This window comes from Epinephelus lanceolatus, chromosome 1 (genome assembly GCF_041903045.1).
Source record: "Epinephelus lanceolatus isolate andai-2023 chromosome 1, ASM4190304v1, whole genome shotgun sequence".
NCBI classification, from domain to species: Eukaryota; Metazoa; Chordata; class Actinopteri; order Perciformes; family Serranidae; genus Epinephelus; species Epinephelus lanceolatus.
The window spans coordinates 14,374,187-14,397,223 of NC_135734.1; the positions used below are offsets into that span (position 1 = coordinate 14,374,187).

The 23,037-nt window shown below is 42.0% G+C and overlaps 1 protein-coding gene across 1 annotated transcript; it reads left to right on the plus strand.

The window, feature by feature from the left end:
* Positions 1-155: 155 nt before the first annotated feature.
* esyt1b (extended synaptotagmin-like protein 1b) lies at positions 156-22,422 on the plus strand. Its single transcript, XM_033626306.2, has 52 exons — positions 156-807; positions 1,985-2,026; positions 3,047-3,181; positions 3,277-3,350; positions 3,455-3,527; positions 3,642-3,731; positions 3,908-3,963; positions 4,946-5,066; positions 5,166-5,342; positions 5,570-5,652; positions 5,892-5,940; positions 6,035-6,124; positions 6,606-6,701; positions 7,211-7,282; positions 7,373-7,459; positions 7,557-7,706; positions 7,882-7,995; positions 8,090-8,266; positions 9,414-9,499; positions 9,589-9,637; positions 9,822-9,911; positions 9,998-10,093; positions 10,194-10,265; positions 10,407-10,493; positions 10,603-10,749; positions 11,129-11,235; positions 11,325-11,502; positions 11,615-11,785; positions 11,915-11,997; positions 12,612-12,660; positions 12,747-12,836; positions 13,028-13,123; positions 13,495-13,566; positions 13,990-14,076; positions 14,172-14,318; positions 14,400-14,536; positions 14,848-14,965; positions 15,050-15,138; positions 15,295-15,433; positions 16,935-17,111; positions 17,209-17,291; positions 17,691-17,739; positions 17,858-17,947; positions 18,153-18,248; positions 18,344-18,415; positions 18,506-18,592; positions 18,689-18,835; positions 19,187-19,335; positions 20,623-20,754; positions 20,850-20,952; positions 21,246-21,295; positions 21,653-22,422. Exons 1-52 carry the CDS (start codon positions 445-447, stop codon positions 21,678-21,680), a joined length of 5,502 nt encoding a protein of 1,833 aa, XP_033482197.2. The 5' UTR covers positions 156-444; the 3' UTR covers positions 21,681-22,422.
* The last annotated feature ends 615 nt before the right edge of the window (positions 22,423-23,037 follow it).

Sequence of the window (23,037 nt, forward strand, 5' to 3'; positions counted from 1 at the left end):
ACCGGTAATTACGTGGAAAGTGTCAAGTTTTCGATAAGGCAGTGCTGCAGTAATTACGGTAATTGCTACAAACGGGATGACAGGCTTGCCGCAGCAGCGAAAGAGTCAATGATGCGTTTTTTTTCAATAATAGACAGAGGGCGTGTTTTCATCCAGATAACGGGACTGGTTGAGGGGCAGTACTTGCTGCGTGCCATTTCTTCTGGACCCGTGATTAGTCAGTAAAACTGCTGCAACTCAGCGATAACATACTTTAATATCATCAAAGATGCGACATTAAACTGGCGAGGGTGCGTTACGTGCAGTGGTGCGTTTGTTGAAGCGGTAGCTAGCTGACGTTAGACATGAAACGTTAGAGTAACTCAACCGTCAAGTCGTTTCAAACACTTTGAGTATTTTTATCCTACGGTAACATAATAGTGTTGTTTTAGCTGGGACACCGCTATGGAAAGCGACAAAACGGAGCCGAGTGAAGCCAAAGGCGCTGGGAGTGTGAGTGCAGGCGACACCGAGAAGAAGGAGCTGAGCCCCGTGGAGACAGAGAGTCCCAAGCCCAAAGGGATAAGTGCGGTCGCGGTGCTCTGGACGTTCGGGAAATGTCTGGGCGCCCTGCTGCCCGTCTACCTGGCCGGTTACTACCGGGTCAGCACCAGCCTCTTGGTGTTCGGGATGATGGTCTACACGGGATGGAAACATGCCCGAGAAGCCAAGGAGGCTCGGCTGAAGTCAGCTATCCAGCTGCTCGACAACGAGCAGGAGTACACGTCCAAGAAAGTGTCCAAAAGCAAGCGAGACCTCCCCGCGTGGGTAAGAAGTGACAATGGCTGTCAGAGTGTGTCTAATATCCCTAAAAATCATCCTTCCTGAATCCGCGACGACCTAGAGTAACCTCATGTTACGTATGACAAGAAAAAATGTGGCAGTAGACCCCAAAATCACAATATAAAATGCAGGGTTTTCCTAGGTAAACCACCCTAGTCATAGTTTTACATTGTTTGGCGTCGTCCCAGCCTTTTCTCAAACGTCTTCAGGCTATCCTGGTAACACTTATAATTAAAGCAAAGGCTTATGGGATTGTTTCCAATAAATCATTTCCTCATAGGCAGTAGGCACTGCTCTTGAGGTCTCTGTCTTCTTTTCCTTCTTTCTAATGTCGCAGATGAAGTGTAGGTCTGCATGCAGCCAGGTGTGCACAAGTCGCTTTATATGCAGCACTCCCTCAGTTTCTGCCAAGACAGTTGCCCAATTTGTTTTGTATGTGTGTAGGCTGTTTGTATTTCCCAACAAAACTTGTTTCAAAGCATGATGAGGCAATTCTGAGTGTATTGCAACAACTACACCAATGCTTAAATCCTTGTAATCCTTTATGCAGTTTTAACTAAAGGTGGTTTGAAAATTTGCACGAAGAAGCTCTACTAGTCTTGATTTGCAAGTAGTACATCCGGGGAGCATGATGTACCCAAAATGGTCATGCTGAAACCCACATGGGCCTGTTTTGACTCAGAACATCTAGCCACACCCAAATGAGGTTCCTGTGGATACTTGTTTCATTGAGGGATTTCAGTGATCGCTTGCATAAGCAGTCAGTTCAAAAACTCCTTATTAAAGGGGCATCTCCATATTGCTCTCCCGTGTGCATAACAAATGACAGTCTAAGGATTTTCCTTAAGAGTTGATCAATAAACGGTGAAGACATTATAAGCACTTATATTGCAGGTTTGTCACACTGAAAGATTAATCAAATAAAAGCCAGATGTTTGATTCAAAGGTATCATTGAATGGACAGTTGCTGCACTTATCTTCTTCCCCTTTTTCCTTTTGAGGGTATTTGCACAGTCTGGTGCAAAAAGCACCGGGATGATATTGACATTGCCATTGATGATATTTCCAGACCTGCCTCAGCTATGGCTGAATCAGTTCCCCGTCCTATTGTGTGTTTATCAGGCCCTATGCATAATTTAAGCATTGTTTTTCTTCCCTTCAGGTCAGCTTTCCAGATGTGGAGAAGGTTGAGTGGCTGAACAAGGTAAAATAGCAGTGGTTTCCTATTTCACGTCATCTTTTACTGTTTAACTTTACACAAAGACACAAGTGTGTCCTCCTTTATTAAGCCCAAAGTAAAGACACGTCTCTCTGTTCAGCTGTTGTGCTGATTGACACTTTGTAGAGTATGCTAGGTTACTAGCTGGTGCTAGTTGATAGATTGTAGCACTGCTGCTGTTGCTGCCATATTCCAGACAAGGCCACACCTCCATTAGTGTAGCCATTCTGTCTGTGCTGCAGAGAGCAGGCCCAGAGCCAGGCAACCCTCTCAACATTTCCATTTCATTACAGGCTCCCTCGCAGGAAGGGGGAGGAGCTGCCCAGTCCCCCAAACTAAATAAAACTGCAGCCATTGTCCCCCCTCCACCCCCTTTGCTTTTCTAGCCCGGAGAAATAAGAGCTGCCAATGTAGACATACAGTAATAAAAGTATTCATGCTAACAGGACCACGAGTTCTCAGCGTCAGACAGCCAGACAAAGAAGAGATTTCAGACTGGCTACTGGAGGGGAGGTCAGCAGATTCCCTTGTTGCTCAGTCTGCATCCTTCACAAGAGCAGGCAGCTGATGACTCACTCCCCACTTATGCCACACTGAAACCAACTATGAGGGGTTTTTTTTCACTGTTACACAAGCACACAAGCAAGCAGTAACTCTGCTTTCTGTTCTTTTCCTGAAGGATTAAAGCCTTAACATGTTTATGCAGCAACATTTTGTAAAAAGTGAGCACACGTAGAGCACAGGATTCATTGTGGTGTATGTAAGGAGCCAAAGTAGACGACTAACAGCTGCGGAGACTCGACTGGCTACAGCTGTCTCTGTCATTCTTCAGTTATTGCTTATAGAGGCCAAGGCATGTGACGGATCGTTTTGTTGCAATGTGGCTAAAATGACAACGTTTACTTAAAGACATAGTCTCTGGTTACAGGGATGTACAATGTATATCATGGTATGTGTATAACTGATAAAAGCAGCTCATAACCATGTCATTACTGGTCTGTCTAGGTGCTGCAGCAAGTGTGGCCCTTTGTTGGCCAATACCTTGAGAAGCTGCTGGTCGAAACTATCGCTCCATCTATCCGAGCCTCCAGCACCCACCTCCAGACCCTCAGCTTCACAAAAGTAGACATGGGAGACAAAGTAATTCCACTTATAGCTCAGCTATAATGTTAGTTTCACACAAATGATGCTTAGCGTTTATATTGTGTGAACAAACGTGCTCTCTGTTTATGCAGGCCATGAAGGTTGTTGGGATCAAGGCACACACAGAGAATGACAAAGGACAGGTCCTGCTGGATCTGTATATTAGGTAAATGTTAATCCATTCCTCTTTTGACTTAAGAGTCACTGTCATCTCTGTATTACAGCTATTACAGCTCTGTATATATGATGTTTTTGCTCTCATATCCTCAGCTATGTTGGCAATGTAGAGATCAACGTTGAGGTGAAGAGATACTTCTGCAAAGCTGGAGTCAAAGGAATACAGGTATGTCTTCTTTTCGAGCTTAAAATTATTATTTAACTTAATTACAGTGCAACATGACATTAATACAAAGATGTTCCCTGTCTAAAGGGTTAATTTCTGCCTCTCTGTCCTTAGCTACATGGGATGATGCGGGTGATTCTGGAGCCTCTGATTGGTGATGTACCCATAGTGGGTGCGGTCACCATGTTTTTTATCCAGCGGCCTGTACGTCCATCTACAGTCACCTCTATTTATCCTCCTCTTGTTGCCCCTCAATCCCCCCATCCCGCGACTATCATGTATCTCAACAGTCTTGTGTGCTTTTCATGCTATTGACTTTGCGTCGATTGTGATTGATTTGCTGCATACAGCACATTCTTGTCTGTTTTATTTCCTCCCAGAAACTAGACATCAATTGGACTGGACTGACTAATTTGTTGGACGTCCCTGGACTGAAGTGAGTCATGCTGAAATAGCCTTTCATGGTTTACACATTAATAATAGCCATGACAGTCTGATTAAACACAACCTCACAATATTTTATTAATGTGTGGGTTTTATTTTTAGTAAATGATACAGGCAATACAGTAGTGCATTGCCATTTAAGCAGAAATAGACACTTTTTTTTTTTTTCAAGTAAATGTTGACTGCACAATGTGATGACACCATCAGTGTTTAGATTGGCTCCTTATAAGGCTCGCTTTCACTATGCCATTCTGCCTGCCACCGGGTATGATCTCTCAGGAAAATGAAGGCTCAATTATGGCACAAAGGATGTGCGTCAACTATTGTGCAACTAAAACAGGAAGAGGATAGCACTTTTCCCCCCAGTAGCTATCAGTGGCTATTCCCAGTAGGTGATATAGGGGGTTGAGGGGTAACATCATCTCCCTTTTTAGCAAACAGTCCCCCAGGTCCGGACCCAGACGCTGTCCTATCTGGACCCAGACCTATGACTAATGAAATACCAAAGATTATTAAGATTTGACAAAGCATTTCTGTTTTAACCGGAGCAGCATTTGTAGCACTGGTTTAGTGAACAGGAATCTCACAGACCAATTACATGCATTAAATCATCTCAAGTGATGCTTCTCAGCCAATCAAATCTCTGCATTTCAATCAGCATTGTGACTTGAGTGTGTTTGTAAAAAATTAACAAATTGCCCACTAGCTATCACCAGTTACTAAAGAGTGTCAATGTAAGATCTTTGCAGTTACTATCCCCAATATTGGGATTGATGGATGGTGGAGCAACTGAAGTAACTGTGGAAACTGTACCTGGCAAAAGAAAAAGAGCCTCGTTGCTAGGCTCTTAGGAACATGAAAAGCCATCCAGTTGTCTTTGCGACAGCGGTGCTGACAGTAGTACCACTTGGAAATGCTAGGGGGATGGGAAGTTGAAAGGTTGTCCAATTTAAAATGTTGCCTCTTTGTCTCAGTGTCATGTCTGACAGCATGATCATGGATGCCATTGCCTCTTTCTTGGTGTTGCCCAACCGCCTGGTTGTTCCCCTGGTTCAAGGCCTGCATGTGGCCCAGCTACGCTCTCCATTGCCCAGGGTAAAGCCTGACTCTGCACCTACAGATAGAAAGAGACTGTATTTCACATCTCAGTCAACTGCAGTGTATTACATCCTCATTCCTCTTTTTCCTTCCTAGGGTGTGGTACGCATCCACCTGCTTGAAGCACAGAATCTAGCAGCCAAAGACAACTACGTGAAAGGGGTGATGGCAGGCTTGTCTGACCCCTACGCCATATTGAGGGTTGGCCCTCAGACCTTCACCTCTAAGCACGTTGACAACACTGACTCGCCCAAGTGGGAAGAGATTTATGAGGTATGGAGAACGGAGAGATTTATGGATAGCTTAAAATTTGTGTCATCAATTCACAGGCACTGGAAGACTCAATCATATATCATTTCACTTTGTTCTATATTTAAGGGATTAGACAGTTACAGCACGGGGAATGTTCATTTTCATGCATGGTCTCACGAGGCCGCAGCCAGCTTCCATATGAATCCGTCTGTCAGTCTTCATATCCTTGTATGTGTCTGGTGCATCAGGTTATAGTCCATGAAGTGCCTGGTCAAGAGTTGGAGGTGGAGGTTTATGACAAAGACCCAGACCAGGATGATTTCCTGGGCAGGTACATATGCATATTCACATCTCTTGTGAACCTACGTTGAACCTCTCATTGTCACCTCTCATCTGTCACTTTTCATCAGTTGGAAAAAGTACCCTACCTTTTTTTAAGCATATATTTGTTCTCCTAAAATTACAGCATCTGCTCTCTATCTTTCTATGCTATGATCTTTTTATTTCCAGTAATGCATTTGCTTATTTAACTTTTCATTGAATTCTGTCTTATACTTCTCCTCCGTATAGGACCAAATTGGATTTGGGCATTGTGAAGAAATCCGTAGTTGTTGACAATGTAAGTTAAAAGCTGTTATTGTCCCAGTCATAGTTTGTATGAGCAATCTTTGAATCTTTAGATGGTAAATGTGTGCCTGTGGCTGTCTTCCCAGTGGTTCACTTTGAAAGAAACTCCGTCAGGACGAGTTCATTTCAAACTGGAGTGGCTGGCTTTGTTGCCCAACACTGACAGGCTCGAGCAGGTTTGAGTCATTCATTCCCACTCATGCATTACTCTTAAAGGAGCTACATGCAATATTCAGGGTGTATCTATGATTCAGAAGTTGTCTGCACACGACTCTCAACAAGGAGGCGCAGCTAACGATGCTAACAGTGTAAAACAGTGCTAACAACAGCTACAGTGCTGACGGTGTTAATTTGTTGGGAGGGGGATACACTTCAGTGATGAAAGCATCCCTTTATCAGTGGTGACTGCTGTATGAGCGCAGTGCAAAGCGGTAGCAATTAGCTAGCCAGTGGCTAGCCAGAAGCTCAGATTACAACACACACAGAGGTAACGTGACTTCATTCTCTGCTCAGAATGTCATTACTCCACTATGTCTTCATGTGCAGCTATATTAATGGTCTGAATGTCGTATAGAGCTCCTACAAGTGGCTCTCAAGTTCAGTGGATTTTTGTGTTTCTTTTACAGTAAAATAAAACTGTTTGCAATTCTTCCCCAGATCCTAAAGAGGAATGAAAGCGTCACCAGTAAGACTGCAGATCCACCTTCTTCAGCCATTTTGGTTGTATATCTGGACAAGGCTGAGGCACTTCCTGTGAGTCAAATATGTCTACCCTCCCTGCCCACATTCGTGCTCAGCTCAGAGCTGCTTCCTTGTGTGTGGTTAAACTGGGGCATAGCTGTAATTGCCACCTGTCTTGACATTCCACAAAGCTGTTGCTTTGGCCTTTAACCCTGTGCCCTCCATTGAAATGTGGATGAGTGTGGCTAACTTTATCCATGCCTGTTAAGCACACATTTCCTGGTGTGCCAATTTCTGCTGTGGTATTATACACAAAAGAGAACAGTAGTGACAGAATGGTTGGAATGAAACTCAGGCTGTGTGGTTTTCAATGCAGAATTATACTTCCTGATTATGCCATGTGTTGCTTCCTGTTAGTTATTTGTGGTGTTACTATGGTAACCCCATACACACTATTATTCACATCAACCACGTGTAGTCAGGGAGGTAAATAACATCTATTTATTGCTCAGCTCTTGGATACAGAATGTCATTGTCCACATGCCTTACTGTGTATTCATGTTTGTCTGTGTATCTTTTAGATGAAGAAGGGAAACAAAGAGCCCAATCCCATGGTGCAGTTGTCTGTGCAGGACATCACTAGAGAGAGCAAGGTATATCTACTGTCAAAGCCCATTATAATACTGCAGATTGTGTTTCATTTATTTCTGTTTCATATGCATACTATTTACTCTTGCCTTTAGACTTGTTACACAACCATTAATCCAGAGTGGGAGGAAGCTTTCACCTTCTTCATCCAGGATCCTCGCAAGCAGGACATAGACATTCAGGTAATGGTTTAAGAGATTAACTACTCTTCAATAAAGTTTGAGTTGATTAGACTGATGTGGTCTTAATTTTGGGTTTCCCTCATGTTAAATGAACCAGGTGAAGGACGCAGACCGTGTGCAGACGTTGGGCAGCCTGACCATCCCTTTGTCCCGTCTGCTGTCAAATTCTAATCTCTCTCTGGACCAGTGGTTCCAGTTGGACAACTCTGGATCTGCCAGTCGCATCTACATCAACACAGTTCTCAGGGTAAATGGCCACAAGACCTGTTCACTAATTCTGCACTGCAGTAGACCAATTCATGACTAATAAGATAAAGTTTTTCTAATTCTCAACAGAGTTTAAATGAGACTTGATTCTGGAATTTTAGTCACATTTTATTTTGCTTCTTTCTGTGTCTACACTTTTTTGTGTTGTAACATAGGTCCTGTGGTTAGATGAGGAACGCATTCCATCTGATGTGTCATCTAATCTGGAGGCTGGACTGTCCAAACAGCTGCCCCAGCAGACCTCCCCTCATCCTAGCTTTGCCACAGAGGTAATAGAGGACAGTGCAATTAGGACTTTGACTCAGGACTGTGTTTTTTTAAATTGCACATACTTATTCTAATGCATTTCAATTTTTTTTTCAGGGACTGCTTAGAATTCACCTACTGGCAGGGCAGAACCTTGTTCCAAAAGATAACCTGATGGGGGGCATGGTCAAAGGCAAGAGTGACCCCTATGTCAAGATAAACATCGGGGGTGAAACATTCACAAGTCAGGTTATCAAGGCTAACCTTAACCCCACATGGAATGAGATGTATGAGGTAAATAACATAAGGACATTTACTGAAAGAACACTGGACCTCGTGCACCAATATCTTCTTTTTCTCTCTTTGAAGTTTTCTCTTAAATTTGCTCTGAAGTAAAGTTAGAAAAGTCTCCATCAGATCCGTGACCTGTTCTTCAAAGGCAGAATTGTTTGCACCTGTGTTCCTTTAATGATGAATACCATTGTCCTCAGAAGTTTAAAGTGCGTGCCAGTTGATTCTAATTAGCATACGTAAACAGCACACAAATTCCCATAAAAGGGCATGAGACTGGAGGGGCGTGTGCACACAGAGACTGAAGTAGAAGAAAAAGTTGAGAGAACTGAGTCAAGACTGCCTAAGTGAATGTCTGAAGAGGGTGGAGCAGCAGACTGCAAACATAAAAACCCCCCGTGCTGTTTTGAAGTGGAGGTGCTTCTGCAGAAAGAGAACGCTAATGAGCTGTCACATTTAGTAGCGTCAGAAGAGGATATAAAAAAACCCACAAAAAGATGCATGGGATGCAAAAAAAACCCCCCGCATTAATCAACCACCCGACCCACAAAACGCAAACTTCATGCATTGCAGTAGCACAGTTGTCTGGAGTGAGGACAGAGACATGAAGCTCCAAGCTGTGTGTTTAGAGAGAGGAAGAGAAGGTGAAGGTGAACTATTTCCTGCAGTGCTTCTGTGAGTTATTAATAACTTACATGGAACAATGCTTCACCACTTTTTATTCCACCTGCCTGAACCACCTGTGATATTTTCCAGCATGATCAGTCACTAATTATTAGGTGGCATGGCTTCCATTAACATAACTGATATGAATTGAAAAGTTATTCAAGTGTTTATGAAGATGATAATGCTTTTTGTAAAATAATCAAAAGAATTACTTACAAAAATATAAATTATAAAAATATGATTGTAATATTAATCCAGTAATATTATACAACTGTAGAACTGAAGAAAATGCAATAGCCAGTTATTCTGCATAAACAAGTCAGCACAAAATGTGTGTAACAATGCTCTTGAGTGTGTGTAGATTCTGTTCTTACCTAAGAAGAAATGAATAGAAGTGGCTGATGTTTACGTGTATTTAAAATGGCTGCTGTATCATTTGTTTTGAGAGATTTTTTTTAAATGTGTGCCATTGACCACCCCTCAGGTGATCCTCACCCAGCTGCCTGGCCAGGACCTGGGCGTGGAGGTGTTTGATAAAGACATGGACATGAAGGATGATTTCATGGGCAGGTATGCTTGCTGTAAAGAATTCAATAATGAAATAAAATGAATGGATTCATTAGAGGATACATTCTAATCTCACATATCCTCACATACAGGTTGAAGATCAGTCTGAAGGACATCATTGATTCACAGTACACTGATCAGGTGGGATCCCCCTCGCCAAACACATGCTGCATGTTTAGCTTCAAAGGGTGCGGTCAGAAAAAGTGAACATGAAAAACTCATGTGGTCTCAGATACACTTTGATAAGACCCATAACCCTCTCTAAATACATCTGTAACATGTTAGCACTGTTCATATGTTATAATGATCCCAATTCTCCTGTCAGTGGTACACTCTCAATGATGTGAAGTCCGGTCGAGTTCACCTGATACTGGACTGGGTTCCGATGGCCTCGGAGTCTGACAGATTGGACCAGGTTGGTATTTCCAGATAACTCATGGATTAATGGGCCGTTACTGGTAAACTTGATCCACACTCACTGGCTTTTTCCTTCGTCCTCAGGTTCTTCAGTTCCATTCCAGACAGTCCTACTTAAACAAGGCGGTTCCCTCTGCAGGCCTCCTGTTTGTCTTTATCGAGCAAGCAGACAGCTTACCAGTGAGTCTTTTATTATTGATGTCAGGATGATGCCTAGATAAACAGCTAATGTTTATAATACATACGCTTTTATTATTACTGCCTATTTGTCTCTCAACAGGTTAAGAAGAGTGGCAAGGAGCCAAAAGTGGGAGCAGAAATTACTCTCGGAGAAATGTCCCGCAAAACTACAGTAAGACCTCAAACCTCATTTAGTTCAGAGTTCATAGTACTGTTGTATTACTGATGTTTAAGTCACTTCCTAGATCACTCATTGTAATGTTATTAGAGCGACATATGTCAGTAATATTGTCTGACTCTTTCATATTTGAAGGTGTGTGATCGTACCACATCACCTCAGTGGAATGAAGCATTTTGCTTCCCAGTTCGAGACCCCAGAGAAGATATTCTTGTTGTCAAGGTAAGCTGGCTTCAGTGTATGATTTAAGTGGAACAGAAAGAGGGTCAGTCGTACAAATGCAATCAGTGTAATCTCTAATTAATGAATACAACCTGTGTTGTTTCTCCAGCTGTCCCACACCTGGACTTTGCCCATTGGTTCCCTGGTGGTTCCTATCAGAGAGCTGCTCTCTGAGCCAGGGCTGGTCCTGGACCAGTGGTTCAATCTGGATGGAGCCTCCCCTGAGAGTCAGATTCTTCTGAGGGCTGAACTCAAGGTGGGAGAAGCCTCTGTCTGTTGCTCTTTATTTGTCTTATTCTAAATATTTAGGATATGTCCTTTAAGTGTATTTGTGTTTTCTTTTAATCTCTCTGTGCTGTTTCTTTCTCTGTGTATATATTTTACTCTCTTTGTGTAACCATATCGTATCTAACCGTTATCTTTGTGTTTCTTATACTCGGTGTAATATGTGTAGTATCTCTTTCTGTTTTTCTCATCTGGCTGTTTCAGTCTCTGTATCTGTTATTTCATATTTCATTGAGGCTTCTGAGACATTCATTTAATTTTGTATTTCTACTGACACTGATATTTACAAGCAAGACTGTTACAAGGTTGGATAACAAAATGAAATTCTAATAATATCCACTCAACAACAGATGCTGATTCCCAGCAAATGTCCGGGTGCCTCTGATAAGGCTAAAGTCACTTCAGCGTCAGACCTTTCCCCCGCTCAGCGTAAACAAGAGTCAGACACAGTGCTGAGGTGAGATGATTAATTCAAAATGTCTGCCCTAACTTTCCATTGTTCCCTTTGTGTCTTTAAGTTTTCACTGCCGCTCTTTGTGTCTTTAGGTCAAGCTCAGTGGACGCCCCTCCTGTGGAGACTGTCACCTCTTCAGTAACCTCATATGAAGATGTTGACGTAAAAGAAACAGCAGCTGATGTGACTGAAGAGGAGGCGGAAGAGTCACAAACACCTGCCGTAGCACAACCTCCTCACACCTCCCCAGACCTCAGCTTTGCCAGCGAGGTAACATCACAAGACAGGGATCTACAGCGGCAGATACGTGCAACAGGGCATGACACAATCACATTAATTAAAAAAAAATACCAATATAAAGTGAAATGATCCTTTCCTGTAGGGGCTGCTGAGGATCATCCTGCTGGAGGCCCAGAGTCTGGTTGCCAAAGATAGCATGATGGGCTTGAAGGGCAAGAGTGACCCGTATGCCAAGATCAACGTCGGGGAGTTCGCATTTAAAAGTAATGTGATCAAGGAGAATCTCAACCCAGTCTGGAATGAGATGTATGAGGTGGGTATGAAGACCTGTACAGTCTGATTTGCTCTCAGCATGATTTCAAATAAAGATAATCATGTTTTCCACCTATTATTATTATTTATTTTTTTTAGTCACTGTTTAAACTGCTCTGGGTTCTCTCAGGTGGTGCTGAGGCCTCAGTCAGGACAGGAGGTACAGGTAGAGCTGTTTGACAAAGACATGGACAAAGATGACTTCCTGGGAAGGTAAGGGCTAATATGAAAGTTGTCTGGCTATAACTGGAAAGCCTTATTAACTTAGTGTATCGACATGTTTACAGGCCCAAACTATAGTTATTTGACCATAAAGATAAAAAACGTGTATTACCTTATGGTGCATATTTAAAGGTATACTATGCAGCGTTTTTTTTTGCTGTTGTGTCCACAATTTTTGTTGCTTCTTCTTGGATGTGTGCTGCTTACAGTCTGGCACCTGGTTGCTACATTTTTCAAGTCCTGATCTCACCTGCGAGCAGTGTTCAGGAAAGTCCCAACCTCAGCAAAATAAGAAGACAATAACATACTACAGGCAGAAGGCGGCGTCTCTGCAGATAAATACACAGTTCCAGTGGGTCATAAGTTCCAGTGGGTCATAAGTAATGATTGAAAGGGATTACTTTTGTATGAGTCTCTCCCTTGTTTTTTAGGACAGCCCTGCATAGTATACTTTTAAGACTTTGATTTTCACAGCATTAGAAAATATGAATAATTTAGATCTGATGTTTTGGGGCGTTTGTAGGGTCGTGCTTCACTTTCATAGGTCATGCATGTCACTTTGTGCTTTTGTGTAAAACATGCAAAATCATTGTCATCATGAACAGATTCAAAATCAGTTTGGCAGACATCATCCGTTCCCAGTACACAGACCAGGTCAGTTTGCGTGCCTCATTATGTAGTAGTTACTGCCGCTGTGTAGTTATAGGCTTTAATTCAGTAAATGAACGTCTCTGTTTCAGTGGTATACCCTTAATGATGTTAAGTCCGGACGTGTTCGCCTTATTCTGGAGTGGGTACCAGCAGTTTCCCATAATGGCACCCTGGACAAAGTTAGTGCAATCTTTCTTTATTATTTGTTCATGTTTACTCTCTTACTCATACGTATATTGATAGTCTTCATCATAGGCATCATCTTTCCTCCCACATGTGCTCTATTTCAAATACGATCCCCTGCTCAGTTCACTGTGCACATCAGTGCTGAGTCATTGTGATGTATTTTTCATTTGCTTCTCTGCTGCAGGTGATGCAGATGCAGTCCCTCCAGTCGTACAAGAACAAGGCCACTCCCTCCGCAGCCCTGCTCTTTGTTTATGTGGACAGAGCACAGTCATTGCCTGTGAGTGCCTTATAATTTGGTTCAGTGAAAAACACTATAATAAGTGTGCTACCTCAGAGTTGGAGATAGAGAGCAGTTTGGAAAGCTTGTGATGATAAACAGATCCTCTATTGGTATTAAGTAGAAAACTCCTTCTTCTACTCCCCAAGATATTGTTTTTGTAAGTAATCACTAGATAAAAATAGAGACTTTGAGGAATAATTGCTGTTTGCTAAGCAACAGTTACTGTATTTGGCTTTTATGGTGCAATGAGTCAGGAATGTTTTTATTTTTCAAAGGAAAGGGAAGTTGGATCTCAGCCTGTTGTGGCCTTAATTACAGAGAGTGAATACAGACTACTCATATGATGTTTGCCGTTATGTGTCTTTCAGTTTAAGAAAAGTGGAAAGGAGCCCAAGGCTGGGGCCGAGCTTGTTTTTGGTAACACAACCTACAAAACCAAGGTATGAGGCTGATAATAAAGACAGACACACACACTTTGTCTATGCCAGCCTACACTGCAACCAATGAATATTTGTGTCATATCATATTATAACAAATACATCAGTTAATATTTCCGTCCATAAAATGACATGATAAAGTCCCCATCACAAACTCCCAGAAACTAAACCAGTGTGTTGCTAAATGCTTCCAAATGTTGTGGGATAAATGACTAAATGCTACCATGTTGAGATTTTGAAAAATTTAAACGTTGGCGCCCCCCACTGGTTGTATTGAGTAAGACACAATGCTTGACAACAATGCATGCTGATACCTTCATTAGTCAAAATACCAGTGGAAACTTTATCAAAGGAGAAACATCTTAAACCAAGTGCAATGACCATATAACTTCGCCCAACTTATTACATGTCTTTTATTGTCTGAAGGTGTGTGATCGCTCAAGATCACCTCAGTGGGGTGAGGCGTTCCACTTCTCGGTTCGTGACCCCGAAAAGGAGATGCTCATAATGAAGGTGATTGTGCACTGCAGTATACGACGCCTGCTGCCCTTGTCAGTACATCTTCACCTCTGACTGGCGTTATAAATTTGTCTTTATCGCTTGTCTAGTTGTCAAGCGCATGGGACCAGCCAATGGGGTCTCTTGTCGTCCCTGTGAGAGAGCTGCTCTCTGAACCAGAGCTGGTCCTGGACCGGTGGATGCCTCTGGATGGAGCCTTGCCTGAAAGTGAGATCCTACTGAGGGCTGAACTCAAGGTAGGAGAATACACACACGGGGAATTATAACTGTCATCATTTATACACAGAATAGCCAACTGGAAAATGTATTGTTGTCAGGTCCTGAGCTCAAGGATGACTGAAGCTCCACAGCCTTCTGTGACTGGTTCAAGGAAAGAAGAGGCCGCCGTTTCCACTGAACCGGAATTCAAAGCAGTCATTGAGGACAAAAAAGTCCCAGAGATGACAAAGGATGAGTAAGAGTACAGAGACTCTGCTGACTGTACTTTGGACTTGTTCAAAATTCAACAAAACAGCCTCACTTGTCATTTACATGTAAAGAAAAGTATGCTATTAATACATATTTGAAATGTAAACAAGCTCTGATAAACATTCAATAAAAAGTGTAGTGTCTGTCGGTGAGGTATACAGGCAAATATGCCCCTAGAAATATCATTTGGAATGTACATTCGTAGCCACGTGAAGCTAAAAAAGCTATTACTCTCCATTGTTAGTTTCAGTCAGGAGTCTGGCTGTGATCTTTAATAACAGCCGTGTGTATTTTCAGATCGGTCGCAGTATCCAGCCAGTTTAAAGAATCTGAAGCAGCAGATGCTGCGGCCTCCACAGGAGATGCTGAACCGGCTGCCATTCACACTGCTCCTGATACCTTCCCTGCTGCTGCAGTGAGTCATGGTCACATAGTAGTCTGTTGTTATTATGTTTAACCCGTCTTTCTACATTTATAACCTTCATATGATTTTGCTCAGCCGGTGGAGGAGCCAACAGATCCAGAAGAGCATCACACACAGTCAGACACATCCTTTAAAGGAGACTTTGAACCACAGCAAACTGCAGGGTGAGCTCCACATCACAGCTATAAGACCGTATTTCTTTTTTTCCCTTCACTGTTGCTTCAAACATCCATTACTGTTAATATATAAAGAAACCTAACAAGAAACATGCTTACATTTCTGCATTCTGTGTGTGTGTGTGTGTGTATGTGTGTGTGTAGTACTGGTTTAGGCGACCTTGCTCACGCCACAGTAACTGGTCTTCCAGCTGATACCCTGGGGCCAGCAGAGGTCACAGAAACCCCAGAAGCTGAAGTTCTTCCACCGCACACCACCCCCAGCCAGGACTTTGGTCAAGAGGTGGGTTGATTTTGTGCCTTGATTAGCAGAGTGAAAAGTGAATATTAAGCGTCCACCAAGTGTACAGTGGTATTTTTCTTTGTCACTGTCCCTTCTTGATTTTTTCTGGTACATTTGTACAATTTAAAACAATAAGAAAATACTTCCTTAAGCTGTGTATGGCAGGTGCAGGACCCTCCACCCCTCTGCCAAAATGATCATCCATCAAGAAAAACAATTTACCATAATATCTAAAATGTGTGGAGCAGAGTTCCATCAGAACTAAGTGTCTGATAAAAGATCATGCTGATAATAATATCCTGCTAGTCATTCATTTTGTCCCAAGTCATCAGATGCTGCTGGGTGTCAGCCTCATCATGTGGGTTTTCTGAGTAACCCCAGCCTTTTTCCAAACACTGTGAATGTGCCACTTCCTCTTAACTTTAAATATCATGGTACATTCTGCGCGATTTCAGCTTCCTCTGTTGTTTTGATGGATCTCATGTGTTTGAGTGAACTTCTGCACCTGTGTCATGCCAGCTACAATCAGAAAAGAGGAATTTATGCACAGGAGGTGCAAAATGAAACATGTATCATTATACAGTGTACAGAAGTCTTTACTAATGAAAAAAGAAGTCTTCATGAATCAAATTTAGATGAGACAACTTGGAAAGGTGTCCTCTATCTTCTTAAAGTTTACTTTGGCATACTCCAGGGGTACAATGTGCTCCAGCAGTAAAATGTCAGATTTTATTATTTATATGGACCTGTCCTGAGATACAAGATATAAGGTTTAATTCCATATTCAGAGAAATTATTCTGAAATTTTGACATAAAGAGCAACAACGGTTGCTCATTGGACCATTCCTGTTATACAGCAACATTTGAGCCTTGTAACTTTTGGGAGGGAAAAAAGAAATGTATTTTTCCTTTTTTTTTTTTTTTTTTTTTTTTTGCATAATATAAGAATAGTAACATGTTGAACTCTCTGGTTCATATCGGTCTACAGCTTCAACAGGGTGGAATCATAGACTATAAAAATAATGGACATAGCTAGCTGGTTTGTGAACTCCCTTTTTGAAGCCTCACATTTGGCATTTTGGCTGTTGCCAAAAGTAGCCATGTGTGGGCGAGAGGCTGGCATTGTGGAGTGAGGGGTGGATGTGACTAAGAAGGGGAGGACTCTGTCTGCTGACAGCCTATTACTCAAAGCAACCTGCCCTTAGTTATGTGCAACTTAAAGTATTTTATAATCTTGTTGCTCACAGTTCTTGTAGAAGTCTATTACTTTGCACTGGGGACAGGGTAAAATCAAGCATACATACCAAAAAAAGTGTATTATCTTTCTGTGTATTATTCTGTGTTTATATGTATAAGATGACCATATTATATATTGTTAAATATTTGACAAACTTTAAAGAAAATATATACAGTAGTGTCACATGACCAAGCTACATACTGCATGTTGTGTGCTCAGTGACTCCCTGTATGTTTTGTAACACTGATAGTCTTCATCCTGCAGGGGCTGCTGAGGATTCACCTGCTGGAGGCCCAGAAACTGGTTGCTAAGGACAACCTGATGGGGGGCATGGTGAAGGGCAAGAGCGACCCTTATGTCAAGATCAACATAGGGGGAGTTACATTCAAGAGTCATGTTATCAAGGAGAATCTGAACCCAACATGGAACGAAATGTATGAGGTATGAAGTATTCTCGGTTTAAGCATTAAATATTGTCTGGATTTTGCAACATGAACAGTATTTTGTACAAATGTGTGTTTTTGTTTGTTTTTAACAGCTGGTTCTGAGCAGACACAGCGTCCAGGAGATCAAGTTCGAAGCGTTTGATAAGGATTTAGACTCTGATGACTTCCTTGGCAGGTGTGTGTCCTAATGTTGGTTAATCAGTCACTTATATTAGTGCTCAAGATAAAAAGTGTAGAGTACAGAGTACACTCTGTCACTTTACATAATTTTCCACTGAAAGGCATCAATGCATACAAATAAATACATCATACATATGGTTCTCAACATGGAGGTGGCTGAGACAGCAGCTAACAGCTAACGGTGCTTTCAGCGGTTCATCACTCGGATGACAACACATACAGAAGGAGCGTGACTTCACTGCTCATTACTCCACTATATCTTTGAACTGCAAACCGTTGTTTACTGCTATATCAGTGCAAAATGTTGTTCACAGCTCCTTGAATAACATTGATATATCCATAATGGAAGTTATACATCTTGTTGTTAAACATCTGCCTTTTTGCATGTTCACAGATTCAGCATCAGGCTAAATGAGGTCATCAGATCCCAGTACACAGATCAGGTTAGTCAGTAATCATGATCTCAAGTTGTGCCATGTGATGTCTAAACTTTGATCTGTGCCTCACTTCCTCATACAAAGGGCGTTGCCCTGCATCATTAACTGCCTGTCTCTGTCACAGTGGTACACTCTGAATGACGTGAAGTCCGGGCGGGTCCACTTGATCCTGGAATGGGTTCCTACAGTGTCTCGTTCAGTCAGACTGGACCAGGTCAGTCCTATGTGTACACCTTTATCACCCATTCGATTCAGCTTCACTCTGTTTATTCAAACATTCTTTTAACTTTCACTATTGACGTGTAGATAATGAAGCAGCCTCCTACATAATGCAGTCTAGTCACATTCCAGCACGCAAGGTACATTATTCACATTGCAGAATAACCATCAGGCCCAACTGACTGTGCTTCACGTTGCAGGTGCTGCAGCTTCAGTCTCTCCAGTCTTATCACAACAAGGCTGTCCCCTCTGCTGCTCTGCTCTTTGTCCATATAGAGGGAGCCCACTCATTACCTGTAAGTCACCTGCAGTTTATTTGCATACTGAGCAGCAGTTAACGAAAATGATTCCTCATATAATAAAACTTGGATGCCTCTCTTGTCCCTGACAGTTGAAGAAGAGTGGAAAGGAACCCAAAGCAGGAGCTGAGCTTGTTCTGGGTGAAACAACCTACAAAACCAATGTAAGATTTTTGATGCACGGTCCTCTGTAGACAGTCTGATGAAGTCTTGGTGTAATAATTTTATATTGTCTTTGCATATTCTCTCTTAAGCTGTGTGACCGCAGCACCAGTCCTCAGTGGAACGAGTCTTTCTACTTCGTGGTCCATGACCCTAAACGTCAGATGCTTGTAGTAAAGGCAAGATAATTATTTACATTTATTCTGCATCTTACATTTTAACAGCAGCACTGTTGGAGGGTATTTTTCATTCTCTCTCTCTCTCTTTCATTGCAGTTGTCCAGTGGTTGGGACCAGCCAATGGGATCTGTGGTGGTTCCTGTGAAGGAGCTGCTTGCAGAGCCACAGCTGGTCCTGGACCAGTGGTTCCATCTGGATGGAGCTGCACCTGAGAGTCAGATCCTGCTGAGGGCTGAACTCAAGGTGAGAAGTCAAACACATCTGCCCATGGTAGCTGTAGCTCAGGTGGTAGAATGGGCTGTCATTGAATCAGAAGGTTGGCTTTTTAATCCTTCGGGTCCTCCTGTACGTATGCTGAACTGAATCCCAGGTTGCTCCCAGTGGGCAGGCCAGTGGCTTGCATGGCAGCTCTGCCATCATTGTTTTTTTAATGTGCATGTGAATGCTTGACTGAGAGGCAAACTGTAAAGTGCTTTGCCTGGTTAGGTAGAGAGGTGCTATATTAATGCGATCTATTTACCATTTACACGCTTGTTAAACAGTATTAAGTAACAAAATTAGTATTGACTCTTGTTCTTCCTTCGTTTCCAACAGATTCTCGAATCCAAAATGGTGGACATGATCGATGCAGGGACTCTGCCCTGTGCTGCCTCTGGCCCTGGGTCTGGAAATGGGCAGGTGAAGTTGTCTCTTTCATATTCCTCGCAGGAGAGACAGCTCATCGTCATCGTCCATGCCTGCAGGTGTGCTTCCTTAAATACTGTTTCAGTCAGACTGTGTTCTCACCAATGATACGCTGTTGGTATAACAGTTATTTGAGCCACGGTTTAAGGAAAGGCTTATTGTTGTTGTTGTTTTTCAATTCAGACTTAATTATAAGTTTGTCTCCCAGTTATTATTGTAATACATCTTCAACACCAGCTCCAGACTTTGTCCCATGGACATGTGTGTTTGTGAAAACAGGGTTTTAACCTCTTTTCTTTTTAAAATAATTCCCAGCCACACAAGCAATATAAGCTATTAGCAGAGGGCTACCCGCAGCAGTGACCTCTGTAGCAACCTCTGACGCCTCTGTTCCTCAATTTAGTGGAAGAGTTACTGTAAATGTATGTGTTAACATAAAAAAAGTTCTGTTAGTAAGATTAGAACCAGCACTATTTTGGTCACGTCCGCCATCGCACAAAAATGTTGTCTCATTTGCGACGCCTCACAAAGGAGTTAATGGTGTCCACTTTGACGTTACAAGCCACGTTACAACTGTCTCACGTCAACATAGAAAACTGGAGTTTCCAAAGATTTTCACCCTGGAAGGAATTTTCCAAAGATCCATTTTCAGTGATGTAAAACACAGTTTGCATGTAGACAAAAGACCAACACGCAAAGAAAAATAATGCAAATTATACCCTTGCACATGTGACCTAGGCCTTAATTTTGAGAAGCTGATCATGCTGCTGCCACACCTCATTTGGCTAGTAGGAAAAGCATGGGTGCTACTAATGACACTAACAGTGGCTCTGGTCTATTCAAGTGTCCCAGTGAGTGTGACAGAGAGCAGGCATGCACAGTACCAGGACCCTGAAATCAAAGCAGCTAAATAGCATTCAGCCATCGGTAATTTAATTATTTACACCTGTGCTTCAATGTCTTCTGTAAAAAAGGTCTATTATAATAATTCAAAATCCTTTGTCACATTTTCAAGAACTGAACACTCACAGTATAGTTGGACACGTCTGTATGTTCTAATGAAAAGTAAGATCTTCCTACTGCTGGTGTTGGAGGATGAAGAAGAACCTGAGTCTGTCAAAGTTTCTGTTGTTTAAAGTACCATTGAAAAGAGGTCTGGTTTAAAAAACCTATGAACTTACCCTTAAAGAAAAACCGACAGTTTAACAAAGCATCTGTTCTTTTGGTTGACGACAGCTCTAATCTACAAAGAGCTGTTTTACTGCTCTACTATACTTTGACTTTTAATATTCTTATGCTTGAACATGTGCAGTTATTTAAGATATGCTTTCTTTTTCTGTGCACAGAGGTCTGTTGTCTCAGGGTAAGGATGGTGTCGACAGCTACGTCTCCCTCATGCTGCTGCCAGACAAAAGCAAGGCCACCAAGAGGAAGACCGCGGTGAAGAAAAGAGACCTCAACCCAGAATACAATGAGAGGTAATTTACTCAGTCTTTATATTAATTTGCTTTTTTTTTTATTCTTGCAGGATCTTTGTGAGTATTCTCCTCTAATCTTTGTTGAATTCTTTAAGGTTTGAGTACGACCTGTCTATGGATGAGACAAGATTCAGACGCCTCAGTGTATCAGTGAAGAATAACTCGGCCTCGTTCAGGAGCCCCGACGTCATTGGACAGGTCAGCCTGAGATCTCCACCTGCAATTCTGATATCGCACACACAAACAGCAGCCAAAGGCTAACAAGTGACAATCAGGGTATCCAAAGAATTCTCCATGTCACTACTCCACAACACATCAAGATAATTTGGTTCAACCTACACTTGTCCAGATGTGGCCAAGCTGTGCAGTATTTCTAGCCTGCCTCTAAGTCTTTCACTCTGTGGTGCACCCAGTACATACAGAAACACTGCTTATACACAAGATGCATGTACAGTGTATACCTATGTGAATGTGTCATTCCTGTCCTTTAGGTGCAGATCGAGTTGGCCCAGGTTGACCTGATGTCTGGTGTCACAGAATGGTGAGCAGAGTGGATTAAACTTTCCTCAGACTGAATTTAAGTTTTTCAAAGTGCAACTCGACTTGAAAGGTGACTGCAGAAAGTCCAGATGACTGAGAACGGAGGTTGTGCTCACCTTGGAGTGATGACATTTTCATGATGGAAAAATATATTTTCAGTATCCATCCATATGCTCAGTTTGAACTGTGATTCACCAAAGTACGTCTAGGTCCAGTGGAGCTTCAAGCTTTGACAGCGGAGAAGTTTGAGAAGTTTCTGTGGAGTATCACTTAACTGTGCACCTGTTAATTAAGTGATTGCTTATTATATAATTTACTGTCAGTTTTCACTTGATTTCCATTCCTCTATTTATTCCAGGTTCACCCTGAAAGACGAAGCTGAATAGTTATTCTGCTTGCTGATGTCGCAGTACAATGATGATGATGTCACCACTCAACTTGCCATTGTGCCACTGCTGCAGCTCACACTGATGCCTTCTCCTTCCCACCTCTGCAAACAGTACCACCGTGGCAGCCTTACCTGCATCCACCAAGCTCTGTGCATTAACACGTAGTATAGAATTTGGCTGCACTGTATATTCCCACACATCAGTATTCTCACCAAAGATTAGCAGGCTGATTAGCTGAGTTGACGTGGATGAAGTGGAAGTTAGTATTGACTGAAGGTTACTTTACTATATGAAGAGATAAGAGTTTGAAGATGGAGTGGAGTGAAAGACAACGAGTTTCAGAAAGAATGAAGTCATATTTTGCTGTTGTGTTTGCCTTTTTTTGCTGAACGAATGTTTTAAATCTATGAGTGTCTTCTTTGAAGTGCAGTAACATTTTTAGACTTTAGTTTCTTTTATGTGTTGCTCATGAATGCTAGTGCCATATCAGTATTTTGGGTCTGCTTTACAACAGGCTCACATTGAAGTTATTTTATATTTCACAGCACCTTGCCATGTTTGCGTTTTAAGAAAAATAATTTTTATATGTTTTTTTTTTCTACAAGACATTTGTTACACCTTCGTCACAATTAGGTTATGGTTTGTTTGATTTTGTGTATATTTGCAAAGATTATGGATCAGACCCAAGCCGTTTGTTGAGAGATGGTATAACAAAAATAAACAGATTTTGCACAGCTCACGTTTTGATGTTGTGGAACCAATTTTTGGGGGTTATACTTACATTTTTTATACAGAAGGTGATTTTACTGGGTAGTACACTATACTGTAAGGGATACATATCTGAATTTAAATGAATGAAACTGAGAAATTTCAATGAAAGAAATTGCAATCAAGCGAAATGTCAATGACATCATAATATTTTTGTTTACTGTTTAGCAAAGCTACTAATACCACATTGTAGAACAATTCTGTTACAAGTGAAAGTCGTGCATTCAAAATCTTGAGTAGAATTACAGACGCATTACAGACGCATTAACACCTAATGCTGGTGCTGGAAACATTCCTCAGAGATTCTGGTGCATATTGACATGATAGCATCACACAGTCACTACAGATTTGTCGGCTGCACATCCATGATGTAAATCTCCCGTTCCACCACATCCCAATGGTACTCTTGGATTGAGATCTGGTGACTGTGGAGGCCATTGGAGTACAGTGAACTCATTGTCATGTTCAAGAAACCAGTTTGAGATGATTTGGGCTTTGTGACATGGTGCGTTATCCTGCTGGAAGTAGCCATCAGAAGATGGGTACACTGTGGTCATAAAGGGATGGACACGGTCAGCAACAATAC